This window comes from Macaca thibetana, chromosome 14 (genome assembly GCF_024542745.1).
Source record: "Macaca thibetana thibetana isolate TM-01 chromosome 14, ASM2454274v1, whole genome shotgun sequence".
In the NCBI taxonomy this organism is placed as follows: domain Eukaryota; kingdom Metazoa; phylum Chordata; class Mammalia; order Primates; family Cercopithecidae; genus Macaca; species Macaca thibetana.
The window spans coordinates 112,227,132-112,245,029 of NC_065591.1; the positions used below are offsets into that span (position 1 = coordinate 112,227,132).

At 38.6% G+C, this 17,898-nt stretch overlaps 1 protein-coding gene across 5 annotated transcripts in view; it reads left to right on the forward strand.

The window, feature by feature from the left end:
• ARHGEF12 (Rho guanine nucleotide exchange factor 12) overlaps positions 1-16,162 on the forward strand; it is a 78,684-nt gene extending 62,522 nt beyond the window's left edge. For all 5 annotated transcript variants that reach the window (XM_050759365.1, XM_050759366.1, XM_050759362.1 and 2 more), the window contains 11 exons: positions 1,852-1,929; positions 3,371-3,446; positions 4,157-4,324; positions 5,465-5,552; positions 6,029-6,115; positions 6,257-6,336; positions 6,967-7,200; positions 8,773-9,243; positions 10,077-10,393; positions 11,554-11,623; positions 12,183-16,162. In XM_050759365.1, coding sequence (XP_050615322.1) covers positions 1,852-1,929; positions 3,371-3,446; positions 4,157-4,324; positions 5,465-5,552; positions 6,029-6,115; positions 6,257-6,336; positions 6,967-7,200; positions 8,773-9,243; positions 10,077-10,393; positions 11,554-11,623; positions 12,183-12,193 — 1,680 coding nt within the window. In that variant the 3' untranslated portion in view covers positions 12,194-16,162. The remainder of the gene's footprint in view (positions 1-1,851; positions 1,930-3,370; positions 3,447-4,156; positions 4,325-5,464; positions 5,553-6,028; positions 6,116-6,256; positions 6,337-6,966; positions 7,201-8,772; positions 9,244-10,076; positions 10,394-11,553; positions 11,624-12,182) is intronic.
• The last annotated feature ends 1,736 nt before the right edge of the window (positions 16,163-17,898 follow it).

The following is a 17,898-nucleotide window of genomic DNA, read 5'->3' on the forward strand; positions in this document are numbered from 1 at the left end:
TAAACCAACTGTGGTATACTTATAAAAGAGAATGCCCTGAGTGATTAAAAAAAAAAAGGAATGTACCACTAAGGCATACAACATGGACAAATCTCACAAACATGCTGAATGGAAAAAAAAAACAGAGGCAAAAGAGTACATACCTATGATTCTATTTTTTTTTTTTTTTTTGAGACGGAGTCTTGCTCTGTAGCCCCGGCTGGAGTGCAGTGGCCGGATCTCAGCTCACTGCAAGCTCCGCCTCCCAGGTTTGCGCCATTCTCCTGCCTCAGCCTCTGGAGTAGCTGGGACTACAGGCGCCCGCCACCTCGCCCGGCTAGTTTTTTGTATTTTTAGTAGAGACGGGGTTTCACCGTGTTAGCCAGGATGGTCTCGATCTCCTGACCTTGTGATCCGCCCGTCTCGGCCTCCCAAAGTGCTGGGATTACAGGCTTGAGCCACCGCACCCGGCCCCTATGATTCTATTTATATGAACTTCTAAGAGAGACTATTCTATGGTAGGAAGAAAACAGAAAACTGGTTGCCACTGGGGATGTGGAGGTAGAAATTAACTGGAAAGAAGTATGAGGAAACTTCCTGGGGTGAAGTTTTCTATCTTAATAGACGTTTAGGTTACACAAATGTATAAGCACTTGTCAAAATTCATGGAACACACACTTAAAATGTGTGTTCTACTGTATGCAAATTTTACTTTTTAAAAAAACTGTATGGATACTTAAATGTTCAGAGGTAAAGTGTACTTATGTCTGTAATTTATTTTGAAATACATCCAAAAAATAAGATGGACTGATGGATAGAGGGATGAATAGATAGATATATGATAAAACAAATAGAGCAAATGTTAATTGTAGAATATAGATGGTAATATGTAGGTGTTCACTATGCTCATTCAGACTTTTCCATGTAAAATTTGGAAATGATTTTGAGGGGGAATGTGCTTACCCTTTGATCCAACAGTTCTGGAAATTCATCCTACAGATATCCTACACGGGTATACAAAGACATATATTTAAGTCCACTTTATTACAGTATTGTTTGTTATAGAAGAGCTGAAGTAACTTAAATGCCCATCAGTAAGGCGTAATGAAATAAATTATAGTTTATTTACAGAGTTTTATATCCTATAGTCATTTATAAAAAATGAAATAACTCTCTATATGTGCTCATGTGGAACAATCTCCAAGATATATTTGTAAGTCATACACCACACACACACACACATACACACACACACACACACACACACACGGGGGAATACATATATGAATATATTCTACCATTTCAATGAGGAATACATATAGGAATACCAAAGGAATACATATATGAATATATTATGCTACCATATCTTGTTTTAAAAAAGGACACATACACACAACGTGCACGAAGACTAGCATACTTATATATGCATGTATAAATCGAGATATACATATCTATTTGCATAGAATTTTTCTCAAAGGCTACCCAAGAAATGGAAATTAGTGATTGCTTCTTTAGGGAAAATTGAGGGAGGTGGGGCAATAGGACAAGGTTAGAGGGAGACTTTCTATTTTTTGCCTTATGTCACCATCTGAATTTTGTACTGTGTGCATGATTTACACATTCAGAAAGTAAATATAAGCTAATAAGAGACCAATGACTTTGAAGAGAAGATTGAGAAAGAAAACCCAAAGAGGTAGGAGGAAAACTAGGAGAGTATAATATCACCAAAGCCAAGGGAAGAGAGTGAGTTTTCAGTCCTGTCTAGCATTGCAAAGAGCTCAGTAAAATGGAGATTTTAAATGCTAAGTTTGATTCAGAAATGTCATTAATGACCAAAGCACTAACCTTGGTTCCACCCTGCCTAATTTTCAGCGCCTCGAAGATTATCAGCGTCGCCTTGATACCTCCAGCCTGAAGTTGTCAGAGTACCCAAATGTTGAAGAGCTCAGGGTGAGAGATGGTCTAATCATAATTTTAAAAATAAAATAAAATTTGCTAAAGACCTGGCAGGTAATTAACATCTCAGTGGGAATATACATCACCTGAAGGAGTTCTTGTATCATAGATTATCTGTATTTATGATTTTTTTGCTGCCTTTTAAATGCATGATCTGTATGAAGATTAGTCTTTCATTGGAGGAATGTCTTGCATGAAACTGTAATATTACATGACAGCAATTGGCAGGAGACTAAGGGACACTAATTATTATAAAATGTAATTGTATTGTGTTCTGTAGTTTGTTTGTTTCAGACAGGGTCTCGCTCTGTTGCCTAGGCTGGAATGCAGTGGTGCGATCTTGGCTCACTGCAGCCTTGACCTCCTGGACTTAGCCAGTCCACCCACCTCAGCCTCCCTAGCAGCTAGGACTATAGGTATATGCCACCATGCCCAGCTAATTCTGTGTTTTGTAAAGACAAGGTCTTGCTGTGTTGTCAGGCTGGTCCAGAACTCCCGGGCTCAAGCACTCCTTTCTCAGCCTCCCACAGTGCGGGGATTACAGGCATGAGCCACCATGTCCAGCCGGTGTTCTGTAGTTTAAATAAGGGTAGGACTGTTTACTATGGTAACTTTCCAGGTCATTTAATAACACAAGATAACGTATTATTTTCTCATGAGGGTCTTCAAAAGCATAAAAGTTGGAACCATTATAGGAACAGTAGTAGAATGTTTACTAATTGCCACTTCTAGTATGTGGGCTTATGTGTTAACTTTTTCGGATTTTAAGTCTTTCCGTACCATTTCACTAGGTGGTGGTTTTGGCAGATTTATTTGGTGGCCGTTAAAATAGACTTTTATGTCATATATTAATACTTTGTCAACAAGCTTGTAAATGTGCTTATTCCCCTTAACTTCCAAAGAATGAGAGTTTTCTAGAGCTGCTAATACTAAAAGATGATTCTCTTACTAATAAGTTGTTAATATTTAGACCAAGCCTAAGTAGTACCTGGACTTTTCATGAGTACTATTTCTTAGAACTTTCTTTGAAATTAGAGCCTTGGAACTCAGAAGCCACTTTCTTATAGACAAGCATATGTACCATGCTCATCCAATTATTCATAGAAAAATTAAAGGATATGTTGAGACTCTAGTGGCTGAATGTTTGTAACTTGATTTTCATAATCTGTTACTATCTGTTTAGAATGAGGTTTGGAAGATAGTACTCCTGAATGTTTTTCTGCAAGATACCTTTTCCTTTTTAGAAAATCGTATGCAGATTACTTTAACATGGCCTTTGTGCCATTTTCAAGAACTGACAAATAGCAGTAATGATAGTTGATGTAAATGGCGTATTTTATATTAAGAATTTCTTAAAAAGAGACTGTATTATATAGAATATCATGTTACTGAGTGCTTGGAAATTATTTGTGCATGATTTTCTTTATTTTGCCAGAATTTGGATTTAACAAAAAGGAAGATGATTCATGAAGGACCATTGGTTTGGAAGGTGAATAGAGATAAAACTATTGGTAGGTCTGATATTGTCTGTTAGTTTTGGGGAGAGTGGCAAAAGGGAAGAAATAGGAGTTTCCTATGACAAAAGGAAGAGGAGAGAACCATTCTCTCAGCAGTTAGCAGTGCTACCTCGTGTTATTTGTACATTTGTAGATCTGCTTGTGTTATTTCATTATATGTAACGTGTTAAATATTCATTTAGGAATGTAACAGAGATCTGATTTAGTCCTATTTCCATCATTCTTATATTCTAGTAAGTCTTAGTATGCTTTGTAAGCTTTCTTTAGACCAGTACTTCTTAAACTGTCTGTGATGAGGAACTGTTTTTTTTTTTTTTTTTTTTCCAAGAAACAAGGTCTCACTATGTTGCCCAGGCTGACGTGTAGTGGCTATTCACAGATGCAGTCATGGTGCACTGCTGCCTCGAACTCCTGGGCTTAAGTGATCCTCCTGCCTTAGCCTCCCTAGTAGCCAGGATTATAGGCGCACACCACCACACCCAGCTTGTTGTTTTTTATTTCCTGTTGGTCACAGATTGACACTTTAGTGAAATACAATAAAAATGAATTATTGAAAATGAAATTTTAAAAGATAATATACAAGTCAATTTTGAAAATTTTGTAGCTTTAACAGAAATAAAATTCCTCTGTTGAATCATTATAAAGTTAACCAAAGACGTCCCAATTTCTGTACTTACCATTTTTTTCTGTACTTTTATTTCTAGATTTATACACATTGCTGCTGGAAGACATTCTTGTATTGTTACAAAAGCAGGATGATAGACTGGTGTTAAGGTGTCATAGTAAGATTCTGGCATCTACAGCTGATAGCAAACATACGTTTAGCCCTGTCATTAAGTTGAGTACAGTGTTGGTTCGACAAGTGGCAACAGGCAAGTATGTCCACTGAAGGATACTAATTTCCAGATTCATTGTGAAGTTGCATAAGATACTCATTGCTGTTTAAGTAACACAAGTGGCATAGAGTCTTGCTATTTTTATATTATTAAGCAAATTACGTGAAATTTACTGCTTAGAAAGAGACTTAAGAGTTTATACCCCAAAGTTATTTAGGGTGTCTAGATTCTGTGAATGGTTTTCTGTATTTGAAAATTTTTATGCTATTACTTTGGTTCTTTATGTTCAAATCATTGATAGATCCCAGTGAAAAGCCTTTCATTTAGGGTGGTATGTTTTTTGATTTGGTGAGAAAAAAAATAAAAACTGAAGAGATGGATGGAATTTTGATTAAAAATCAAATTTGACTGGCAAGTTGTATTTTAACTCTATTAACAAAGGGGTCCCTTTTAAAACTTGTTAGTTTCATGGTGGCAAAATAAATTTGTGATCTCTTTTCTCCACTATTCACTGAATATTATTAACAACTTAGCAAAAGGGCAGTTCAAAATAAATGCAAAAGAGTAATAGCATTTAATTTGGTAATTTGGATTTTTTTTTTTTCCTTTGAGACGAGGGTCTCACCCTGTCACCCAGGCTGGAGTTCAGTGGTGCATCCTTGGCACACTGCAACCTCTGCATCCCGTGCTCAAGCAATTCTTCAACCTCAGCCTCCTGAGTAGCTGGGACTACAGGCATGTACCACCATGGCCTGGCTAATTTTTTTGTTTTTTGTAGAGGCAGCGTTTCGCCATGCTGCCCAGGCTGGTCTCGAACTCCTGAGCTCAAAGAAGTCCACCTGCCTCAGCCTTCTAAAGTGCTGGGATTACAGGCATGAGCCACCATGCCCAGCCAGTAATTTGGATTTTTGACATCCTTTTGTTTCTAGTGAATTATTGTGGAATTAGTGCTAATTTGTATAATCTTTGTTTTATTGAAGTACAATAAATATAATACAATAAATAGGTTAATATGGTAAGTTGCACAAATTTTAACTGTACATCTTGATGAATTTTAAAGTAAATATATGTAACCTTTATCTAGTTTAAGGAGAGGACTATTTCAAGACTCTAAAAACATCCCTCATGGTCTCCCAAGATCAGAGTGTTAGAGTAATCTTGTCTTGTTTTTTCCAGATAACAAAGCTTTATTCGTCATCTCCATGTCAGACAATGGAGCTCAGATTTATGAACTGGTGGCACAGACAGTTTCTGAAAAGACTGTGTATGTATTAGATATGGCTACCTTGCTATAGCTACTATTTTCATTATCCCAAGCATAATACTCCATAAACTTAACTTTGTTTTTATAATAACCAAGCACTTCTTCTACTCTTTTAGAGACGTTCTACTATGAAATTGTTCTTTTTTAGATTGATGCCTTTTATTTTGATTCTATTCTGGAAGTTTATTTCCTAAAGAAAAAAATATGGAAAATGTCAGCTGAAGTTTTTTTAATGGGTAATGTCTCCATAACGTTAGATTTTTCTTAAGGTATAGTTTTGGACTCTCACCTTAATAGTGTGTTGCCAAAATAAAGATATTCTCTGGCAGAGTAAAGTGTTTTTTTTTTTTTTTGGTTGGTTGGTTGATTGGTTTTTGTTTAGTTCTGTTTTTCTTTTTGTTTTGTGAGTATATTTAAAGGATATTTCTTTTGTTGTTTCTTTTTTGTATTTTGGATTTCTTTCCAACTTTCTGAAGCTGGCAGGACCTAATCTGTCGGATGGCTGCATCAGTGAAGGAGCAATCCACAAAGCCAATTCCATTACCCCAGTCAACACCTGGCGAGTGAGTGTTCCTTTGCATTGTAGTAGGACTTATTTTATGTTTTGGGTTGGAAAAGACTAGGATAATTATTACATTTTGTTGCAATGATGTTTAGGTACCTCAGGAAGCTAAAAGATTGTTGTTGTTTTTTTTCCTTTACAGAGGAGATAATGATGAAGAAGATCCTTCAAAATTAAAAGAGGAACAGCATGGCATTTCAGTCACTGGTTTGCAGAGTCCAGGTACACTTTTCTGACAAGTTCAAGGGAGAATGTGCTCTATTATCTGTTAAAATGCTGGCCAGGTGCGGTGGCTCAAACCTGTAATCCCAGCACTTTGGGAGGTCAAGATAGGCCGGTCACCTGAGGTCAGGAGTTAGAGGCCAACCTGACCAACATGACGAAACCCTGTCTCTAATACAAAAATTAGCCGGGCATGGTGGTGGGTGCCTGTAATCCCAGCTACTTGGGAGGCTGAGGCAGGGAGAATTGCTTGAACCCAGGAAGCAAAGGTTGCAGTGAGCCAAGATCGTGCCATTGCACTACAGCCTGGGCAACTAAGACCAAAATGCCAAAAAAGAAAAAAAAAAAAAAAAAAGAAATAAATAAATGAAATAAAATAAAATAAAATGCAAAGAAACTTTAATACTGTTTGATTTGTGCAGGTTCCAGCATCAGAGATTCAGTTTAACAAACTTTGCTTTTGAGCCTTCTGTGTGTCAGTATAACACTGCGCTATGTGCTGTGTATTTTGCTTAACAGATGATCTCTGTAGTTTATGGAGTTGTTTTTCTGATTCTTGCCTGAATGCTTCATGTTAAAAGTTAAAAGCTTTGTTTAGCTGTAGTCTACCTTTTCTATTCCATTGGACAGACAGAGATTTGGGATTAGAAGCTACCTTAATATCATCAAAACCTCAGTCTCATTCACTGAGTACTTCTGGGAAATCAGAGGTACGTGATCTCTTTGTGGCTGAGAGACAGTTTGCAAAGGAACAACATACAGATGGGACACTAAAGGAAGTTGGAGAAGATTATCAAATCACAATCCCAGATTCACACCTGCCTGTCTCAGAAGAACGATGGGCATTGGATGCACTAAGAAATTGTAAGTTTTATTCATAACTTACTACAGATACTTATTAAGTATGGCACTGATGTGCCATCCTTAAAGTATGTGGATTTATCAAACTCCACTTATTCTTCTGGTTTTATTGTGGAGATTATAGTATTCTCTACAATGGCCCATGCCACAGACACACACACACACACACACACACGCCACTCTGTTAGCTCCCCACCCCCCAGCCTGGTTCAGAATCACTGTTACAATGGGAGGATAGCGTATCTCTCAGTTGTACTGAGGTGGGAAAAAGACTGAGAACAATTTCTCTGGCTGGGGAGAACCATTTGAAATTTCTAAACCAGCATATGACTAAAGGTATGAAACAAGATTAATCTGGCTGAGAGCTGTGGAAGGATTTGAATGGAAACAGGTATGGAATGATGTACTTACTAAATAAACTATTGTAATAGTCTGGCCTGAGACTAAAAGAGTTTGGACTAGAATGTTATCAAAAGGAATAAGAAGGAAGTGAGAAGTCATCAAGTGCTTAAAACAATTGACTTGTTTGGATGTGAGGTCAAAGGAAAGGGAATATTTAGAGATAATTTCATTAATCTTGTCAGAAATAAGAGTCAGAAAAGGACTACCACTGCTTCCCCCACCTCCTTCCATTGTACTTTCTTTTTTATTTTTTTTGATTTGGTAGAATTATAGGCTCAGTTTTAAAGCATGTCAAGATTAAGATAATGAGTGACAAAACATTAAAGAGTGAGTAACTAGCAGGAAGTTAGAGTTTTAGGAGTCAAACTTTAGAGAGAGGTTAGGAAGAGATAGAGATGTGAGCATCAGAGCCATGAGACTTCCTAGCATCTCTCAGGAAGTGATTGTAGAGCAGAAGGACAGGATCAGAGACCTGAGGGGAACTTGTTGCCTGAAGAAACATGACAGACATTAAGCTAGTGATGAGAGCAGAGAATTGGTTATTTAAAACTACATTATTTTTTATACATTCTCCTGAATTAACAGTCTTAATGATTTCTGATGGTTTGACTAATATTGTCCCAGTAACTCTATCATTGTCTGGGTGACCTCATAGCATACACTTGGCCCATTCAAAATTAAATTGGTTCTTATTTTTAGTATATGTATGTATCTCATGAAATTAGAGGAAATAATATGCATATAGTGTCTGGATCTGGAAAAAGCAGAACTTTTAGCTTTTTCTGTCTAGCTTAACACAGCCTTTCAACATTCTTAAGAAGTACCTTTAGGGTATTATTCTAGTTATATAGAAGAAAAAATAGAGGCATGATATTGGTTATTCAGGAGTTCTAAATAGGAGTACCTCCCTATTCAGAATGCTTAGATCTTTTCAAGTATAGTTTAACGGTAAATCTTCTCTAAAAGATGGTGCTTTATTTCATCTTCAAAATAAAATGGAAAATGATTGTATGAAATAAAATGATTGTATTGTATGAAATTAATTAACATTTTAATATGTCATTAAAAGATACTTTTAAAGATAATTGATAATTCAGCTAATTTAATTCTTGCAGCCTGAGGTTATAGTTGTGAATATGCTTTTTTTTCCCGCCTCCTTCCTAAATCGTTTAGTGGGTTTGTTGAAGCAGTTGCTGGTGCAGCAGCTCGGTTTGACTGAGAAGAGCGCTCAGGAAGACTGGCAACATTTCCCAAGATATAGGACAGCCTCTCAGGGGCCGCAGGCAGACAGCGTCATCCAGAACTCTGAAAATATTAAGGCCTATCATTCTGGTGCAGGACATATGCCCTTTAGAACTGGAACTGGTGACATTGCAACTTGTTACAGTCCTCGGACTTCAACTGAATCTTCCGCTCCACGGGATTCAGTGGGACTGGCACCCCAGGATAGCCAGGCAAGTAACATTTTAGTAATGGACCACATGATTATGACCCCAGAGATGCCTACCATGGAGCCAGAAGGGGGTCTTGATGACAGTGGAGAGCACTTTTTTGATGCCCGTGAAGCACATAGTGATGAGAATCCATCAGAAGGTGATGGAGCAGTTAACAAGGAAGAGAAGGATGTTAATTTACGCATCTCAGGCAAGTATCTTTCACACTTACACTTTGATTTTGATTTCGATCATTGCTAACTGTGCTGTATGTTGAAATGGGTGTTGTGTTGGTTTCGAGGTGTGTGTGTGTTTATGTGTGTGTGTTCACACAAGTGCAGTATTTATTCCTTCATTTGATAAATACTGAATCTACTCTGTACCAGACCTCATCATAGGTGCAGGGAGATAGAGCAGTGAATAAAACACAGAAAAATCCCCTCTTCTCATGAAGCTAGAGGAAAGAAGCATGGTAAATAAGTAAACAAATAAATAGACTTCAGAAGTATTAGGAAGAAACATAAGTCAGACTAAGGGGACAGAGAGTAATGAAGGCAAACAGGGTGATCAGGGAATAGGACCTCTGATGAGGTAGCATTTGAGCAGAGACCTCAATGAAATGAGGGAATAAAGCCAGGTGGGTACCTGGGAGCAGATTGTTCCAGCAGAGAGCAGAGTGGGGCAGAGGCTTTGCGTCAAGAGCAAGCTTTTTGTGATGATCGAACACTGGGTGAGGGAGGCAATGGCAGGAGATGGGGCAAGAGAGGCGTTTGGCAGGGGAAGTGGTGGCAAGATCATTTAGGCACTGTAGTTTCCAGCTTTAAACTTTTGAAATGAAAATTTTTGGAAATTACCATGAAAGTTTGCAGAGTTTAGCTTTCATCTGATGTGAGGAAATTCTGATGTACCTAAAACTAAACTCAGGAATTAATGGCTTTTCCCTCTCTTAATAACTTTTCAAGTTGAAGTTGTCAGCACACTGTGCTATTTCTGTTTTCTAATGGCAGCACTGGTCTTATCAAACTATTCTGTCTCTATCCATAGGAAACTATTTGATCCTTGATGGCTATGACCCAGTGCAGGAGAGTTCCACAGACGAGGAGGTTGCGTCCTCACTTACTCTGCAGCCCATGACAGGCATCCCTGCTATGGAATCCACCCACCAGCAGCAACATTCTCCTCAGAACACTCACTCTGATGGGGCAGTTTCACCATTCACCTCTGAATTTCTGGTCCAGCAGCGCTGGGGAGCTATGGAGGATTCCTGTTTTGAGATCCAGAGTCCCTCCTCTTGTGCAGATTCGCAGAGCCAGATCATGGAGTACATTCATAAGATAGAGGCTGACCTTGAACACTTAAAGGTACCTCATGCTTCCACATCCATAGGACTTGGTTGTAAGAAACATTTAGTGAGGCGAAGAATAGGGTGATCAAAATGCTGATGTCAATAAACTTGTCCAGGTTCTAGATTTGTATGTTTTCTTTGACCATTATCCATGAATAGGCCTGGGTAAAAAGTTGAGATTGGCATTGTTTATCTTTTTTTTTTTTTTTTGAAACAGAGTCTCACTCTGTCACCCAGGTTGGAGTGCAGTGGCGCGATCTTGGCTTACTGCAAGCTCTGTCTCCCAGGTTCACGCCATTCTCCTGCCTCAGCCTCCCAAGCAGCTGGGACTACAGGTGCCACCACCATGCCTGGCTAATTTTTTTTTTTTTTTTTTGAAATGGAGTCTCGCTCTGTCACCCGGGCCGGAGTGCAATGGCGCAATCTCGGCTCACTGCAACCTCTGCCTCCCAGGTTCACACCATTCTCCTGCCTCAACCTCCCAAGTAGCTGGGATTACAGATGCTTGCCACCATGCCCAACTAATTTTTTTCTATCTTTAGTAGAGATGGGGTTTCACTATGTTGGCCAGGCTGGTCTCGAACTCCTGACCTCATGATCCACCCACCTTGGCCTCCCAAAGTGCTGGGATTACAGGCCTGAGCCACCGTGCCTGGCCCCAGCTAATTTTTGTATTTTTAGTAGAGATGGGATTTCACCATGTTGGCCAGGCTGGTCTGGAGCTCCTGATCTCCGGTGATCCACCTGCCTCGGCCTCCCAAAGTGCTGGGATTACAGGCGTGAGCCACTGCGCCCCGCCCATAGTCTTAAGGGACCATCATAATGTATGCAGGCTGCCTTGTCTTTATGTGCTGCCTGACTATAGCTCATGCACACGATGACAGGACCATGTGCAGGGTGACTCTTCGGGGTGGGAGAATTGCATTTATGGTTACCACCTCTACTTTCTTTTTACATGGGAAAATACTAAGTTATTCGTTCAATGGAGAAATTGTTAAAAGGAATGAAATTTACTTTTTACTTCCCACTAACAAAATTTTTAATGATGAAATTAGTATTTTTGAAATTTGGGGGCTTATACCTGTAATGTAAAAAGGCCTTCTTTTCTGTTTTCAGAAGTTTTTGTTTTGTTTTCATGATGTTTGAATAAAAAAACCTATGGGTTTTATTTCACAGAAGGTGGAGGAAAGTTACACCATTCTTTGCCAAAGGCTGGCTGGATCAGCCCTCACAGACAAGCACTCAGGTATGTAAAAGTTATGGGTTCCCCACTCTAGACTAATCATCCTTCACTGAATGAAATGACTTATCATCCTTTGAAGTGAAAACTTTCTGAGATTCCATTTCTTTTCTGTCTTTTAAGAACTGCCTGTTTCTAAACATCATATATCAAGCAGAAGCTCATGCCTGCTGACTCTACTCTTCTCTAAGAGGAACTGCAGTTGTTAGTTCCCATACCATCCCCTCTTCTCTCTTTTTTCACCTTTTCAAAGCAGAAGGCAGAGCGGTGGGAAGCCTGGTAAATCACAGATTACGTGTGAGACTTACTGGTGCTGCTGTGACTCCCTAGTGTGGAGGATTTGGCCTCATCTGATGTTGGTGCACTTGCCTCTGCTGACAGTGTGGCTGGTATCTCCCCTGACTGCAGATGGATCTGTGTTCCATGCAGCAGTTTGTATTCATCTGCTTACATGCTGATTCAGAAACAAAGATTGAACCACACCCACAGATGTCATGGGTATTCTTTGCAATGTTAATATATTCTTTTTCTTAATATCACTTCCATGTCTCTTTATTCTTCTCAGATAAAAGTTAGAGCCGCATGTCCTGGAGGTGACTGCAGGTTGTTGGATTTGGAGTATCGGCCATGTCTCACCACATCCTGGCTCCAGTGTGGATGCAGAGAGAGTGTGACAGAAGATCTGCCTGTGAACCACCTGGGATTAGCCATGTCCCAAGGTGCCCAGAGTGGGACTAGTTCTTCACAGTGTGGCAGCTGCACTAATCTGTTAGTGAGGGAACATCCATTCCCTCACTCTACTCTCCTCACTATCGGAAATTCATTTTGATTCAGAATAAAAACCAAATGTATAGAGCTTTGGGTGTAGGATATGAAATTGTACTTAGATTTAAGAAAAAGAGAAAATCAGATGTATTTATTTGACTTCATTCCGTATTTGAAAGCACATTTTAATTTTTATTTGCCTTGTTTTGTTTTAATTGAGTAGTGAGAGTTTTAGCCCTTTGTCTTTAGTACACCCAAGGATCGACTGCTCCTGAAGCAAAGAGTTCAGGATGGGGTATGCGCAAGTTGGGTAGAGAGGTGAAGAAGAGAAGTGAGAAGGGGAAGGGAGAAGCACCTTGCTTCACTAAACTGTATTCCAAGCTCCCTGCTGTCCGGTAGGCTGCTTCTCTGAGGGTCACCTCAAAGGTGTGCTATGCCCTGTGGCTCTTATGTGCCCAGGTGGTGTGGTCAGAGAGTGGATGGGCTTCCTCCCACCCTGAGGCAAGCACCTCTTCTCTGTAGCTGGGATCAACCACAATTAACAGGAATCCTCAATGTACTAAATAGCAGGCACTTGAAAATGGGTGTGTTTTCTTCCATTGTCGTCTTTTCTATTGAGGGTTGGGATTTGGGTGGGAGAGGAAAGCAAATTTTATTTTCTTGACTATAAATTTGTTATTCTTGGTATCATTTCATTTTTATAATTATACATTAGACATTGGCACTTGTGTAAAACTGTCCCTGCAGATTGAGCAGGAAGTAAAAACATGGAAATGCTTCGGATAGTGGCAGGGGTGGGAGTTGCTAAGGAAGGGGTGGGATGGGAGTGGGTAAAGAGTTTGGGAAGGTTATCTAACTGAATCACTACTGAGTTGAATCATGGCTATCATTAGCCACGGGTACTGCTGATTATAAGGCCAGTAAAATTTTAGTACCTGGAGGTTTGACTCTAATTTTTGCACTGATGGTGCCAAAGGGCCCTGAGTCAAAAGGAGAGCCAAGGGTGGAGTGGAGAAAGATATGGTGAAGGCAGAACTGCTCGCACCAGCTCCAGAAGCACTTCCTCTGACTTCACTGCTACAGCTCTTTCCACACTGGGCCATGATTGACCTTAAAAATTGCAGACCATCACATACACTGGACATTGCAGGCAAGGTGTTGGTAACTGCCTGCTCTAGGATGAACAGTAGCATTAGCAGCACCCTACAGAGGATGTTTCAGAATCGTAATTTGAGAACTCCTTCAATCATATTGACTTTCTTTGGTTTTCCTTGTGCATTAGGTATATATGTTTTGAAGTATTTTTGCCAACTAAAATGAAGTCTGTAAATTCTGTTAATAAACAAGGAGTTCATCCATTGCTCACATCTTTCATTGGTGCCCTCTGAACTCTGTGGGTTGCCAGGATGTAATTTTAATGCTTCCCTGCAGCCCAAAGATTATTTTTTCACCACAAATGGTAAGGGATGCCCACCTACTTTTATAAACACCACTACAACTTAGCAAGTTTATTTATCTATGTCCAGATTTCTGTTTCTGTCCTAAACTGATCTGTGTTTTTAGGTAGATCAACTTGGATCTTTAGACCTCATCTATAAATTGGAATTATATTTTTAGTCATAAGCCAAGTATAATTTAACTCAGAATGGGATTAAAAATTTTAGAAGCAGAAGCTAATATATAAATGAAGCTTGGGATTTGGAACTTTCTGTATCTCTTAGGAGGAACAAGTAAAAACCAAATGGTTACATTGTGCTGCTAGAAATAATGTCATTCTCAATTAAAAGGGTTACACCTGTAGCCACTTGACACTAACACCATGGGGTGGGGGGGGGCAATTAATCAGGAAAAAAGTAAATATAAAAACTTTCCTCTTAACTTCACACACTACAGGGTAATTATGTAATTCTCTAGCACTCAATTAAGAAGCTTGTAGGTTAGCAAAGTTTCAGTTTCTCTAGTTCAGCCAGTATCTTGTCCTTAGTAATTATTTGGTTTCCCTGCAGTTCAGTTTCTCCTTGGAACTCTTAACAGGACTAACTGGAAAAATACTTTGACCATAGCTCTAGTACTTTCAAATAAATTCATATCTAGATTTTCAAACAAAGCCCCAAGATGAAGTCTAATTCTGAAAATATCTCATAATTTTTGAATGTTCTTTTTATCTTATCAACCTAACTTCTCTTCTCCCTCCCAACTTGGCCTCCCACGCCTTCCATTTCATTTTGGTCATTATAATCACATCCATTTGGCTTTGGTTATGACATCTTCCCTTCAGGATGATGGAATTAGATATGCAGCCTGTCTTTGAGTGAGACTGGTCACCATCAAAGGAGTTTTCTCTAAGGGACCTGACTAGAAGTTGAAATCTACTTCCCTGCTAAAGGGCACAAGGGTGGTGTACCAAGAAAGCTACCTTCCCAGAGCAAGCAGGCTGCATTTTAGCTATGGAAGTGACCTGCTGTGACACTGTGCTTCTGTGGGCTTAATGGCTCCTTCGCTGTGAAGTGGCAAATTGCATGTAGAGTGTCTCCTTCCTTTTCAGAGAACAGTTAATCAAGGCAAATCAGCGAGCCCCCAAAGTGCTGTAATTTAACATCGTGATTACTACCTTCTAAGCTATATATTTTGCATACTTTAAAATCACCTAACTTGGACTGCTTGAATTATATTGACTTTTAGAACCGAAATTGTAACTATGTATTATATTATATTATATTGCATGGGAGGTATATTTCATAAGCTTTTTGGCTTGCTTTTTTCCCACAGCAACTTCTAATGACTGTTAGGAAGGATGAATCCCCTTTTAAAAAAGTTTTTGTTGTTATTTGGTTTTGGGGTAGGAGGGAGGATCTATTGTGGTAATAGAGAAGTCCGTTTAAAAATTATTTTTAGAAGCTAAGGAAAGCAATTATGCTTCCTGTGAATTGTCTTTTACTGGCATCGTTTTTTCCTCTTTGATGTTAGTAAATTTGGTGTAATACATTGGGGCTTCCATATTTCAAAGTGGAAGCTTTCTTCTCTGAAGTCAATGTATGGTTTTGAGTTACTAGAGCTTTGGTCAATATTTCCTTCCCTGTATGTCACAGAGGGCACCATTGAGAACTGTGTGCATAGGACCTCAAAATACAAAATTAGCAGGACCTTACAGTCAGCTTCCTAGTGGCTAGTTTTTCCCCCTTATATTACAATTTTTGTTTTATAAATCATTTTTTTCCTGACATTTCCACCACTTTTCAGTCATCTGCAAAATTATTCTTTCCTCAAGAGTTCCTTTTGCCTTATTCCTTATGCCTTTCCCACTGGTATTGAGGGTTTTGATAATAAATTGGTAGGAAAAAAAGTTCCTCCTAGAAGGAAGCCTTCCCCGCCATTTCCAGGTGCCAACTGCTAAGCAGATATACTCCAAAAATGGTAACTGTAATATGCACACTGTTGGTTATTTTTAATAAGCCTCTTCCTACTAGAACATTTTATTTTCCTTGTTCACCATACAATCATGTACTCTTTAACAGAAATTGCTTTTAAAAAATACCTGGAACTATCTTTAAAAAAACTTTATTAATAATCATGTATTTTTACTGATCACATTTTGAAATGCCTAAAAGACTTTATTGTTCTAATTATCCAGATGTACCTTTGTAAAATAGCTCTTTTATGAATTAGCTGATAAGGCTGTATGTTTCTGGAACAAAATATTGGTCATCTAAAAACTTTCTGTTTTCTGGGGTCTGGGAAAATAGAAAATAAGAGTTCAAATATTAAATAAGCTTAAAGGAACCAAGTATGTGACTTTTTATTTGTATTCTGGTTGATTTGTCTTGTCCAAGTTGTATTAGAAAAGTTGAGGAGTCGAGGAGCCTGTAATTAATTTTACCGTCAGTGACTGTCAGACATCTTCCTGCTTATTGGAGCATCGCTAGCAACACGGCTAAACCTTCATGACAGTGCTGGCAGGTGGGCTTGCCCTAGCATATGGGGCAGGTTTGTTGTTTTTTTAACAGCTTTATTGAGATATTCACATATCATATAATTCATTTAAAGTGTATAATCAGATGGGTTTCGGTATATTACATTATTGATTTTTAATTGTGGTGAAATATATATAACAAAATTTGCTATTTTAACTATAAAGTTCAGTGAGGTTAATAGGCCAGCTTTTATGACTCACTTGAAGATAACTTTGGTTTTAATCCTACCCTAATTGAAACATATGTTTCTCTTATTCCTGTCCCCAGTGCTGGGCTTCTTCACATACCAACATTTCTGTGCTTTTACCAACATCATTTTAGCTCAGAAGGCTTGCTTGCTTTGGGCACTTTCCGTATTTTGGTTTTGAAATATACTTGTAATTTGACTTATTCTTGGGATATCTTAGTTTTCAGTCATTCAGGGGCACATTTGGCTGATGGAGCTAATAAGCATAATAAAATGCTTAGTAGTTTATACCATCTTTTAGTTAAACATTTTAAAAATTAAGACTATTCAAATGTACTTTGCAGAAATTAACCTGTTTCTACTCCTGGCTTTGTTTACAAACTCTGTCTATATATATCAGGTGCAACAAAGAGATACCCATACCATCCCACTTGCTCTTTGATAGCCATCTCCTGAGAATGGAGATGATAAAACTCTGTATTTGCATGTGAGCAGCTACTTCTATTTTTTACTGGCCTCTTTCAAGCTAAATGACTGGTTTACCAAAGGTTTAATACCAACTTCAAATATAGGAGGATCTATCCTGATTAAAAATTGCCTTTTAATTGAACTTGTTATCTTCTTGATGTTTTATGACAAATGTCATAAAACATGACAGATAAGTAGCTGAATGTAGGTGTTTCCTATTTTCTCTATAATGTCGAGGATAATTCATGTTACTAATTGGAAACACTTCTTCAACTTTAGCTGTCAGGGAATATGTTTATTTTGCCACTGATTTTTACTAGTGAGACACTATCCTTCCCTAAGCATCAGCAGAGGCCTTGGTTTGAAATCATTTAAGGTATGTAGAGCTCTCTTTCTAGATTTTCCCCCTCAATTGATGAGAGTGATTTTGGACCAACCTGTAATTTAAGCCATTTTATTTTAAGGGATCTTTTTCTTTGTACATGTGATCAGAGGGTTGTGGCTGCCTGAACACATGCTAATCAAAAACACATTACGATACATTTTGGTAATCTTTTAGAAACTTTTAGGGAGGCATCTGTACAAAGACATTTTTTTCTACTATCATTATTTTAAATATTAAAGGCAAATAGCATGACATAATGCAGCACTTTTCAATCTTTTTGATCTCATGACCACTTTTTAAAAATATATATCTGGTTTTTTTGTGGTGGTGTTGTTGTTTGAGACAGGGTCTTGCTCTGTCACCCAGGCTGGAGTGCAGTGGCACTAACATGGCTCATGCAGCCTTGACCTCCTGGACTCAAGTGACCCTCCCTTCTCAGCCTCCCAAATATCTGGGACCAAAGGTGTGCACCGCCAGGCCTGGCTAATTTATTTATTTATTTTTT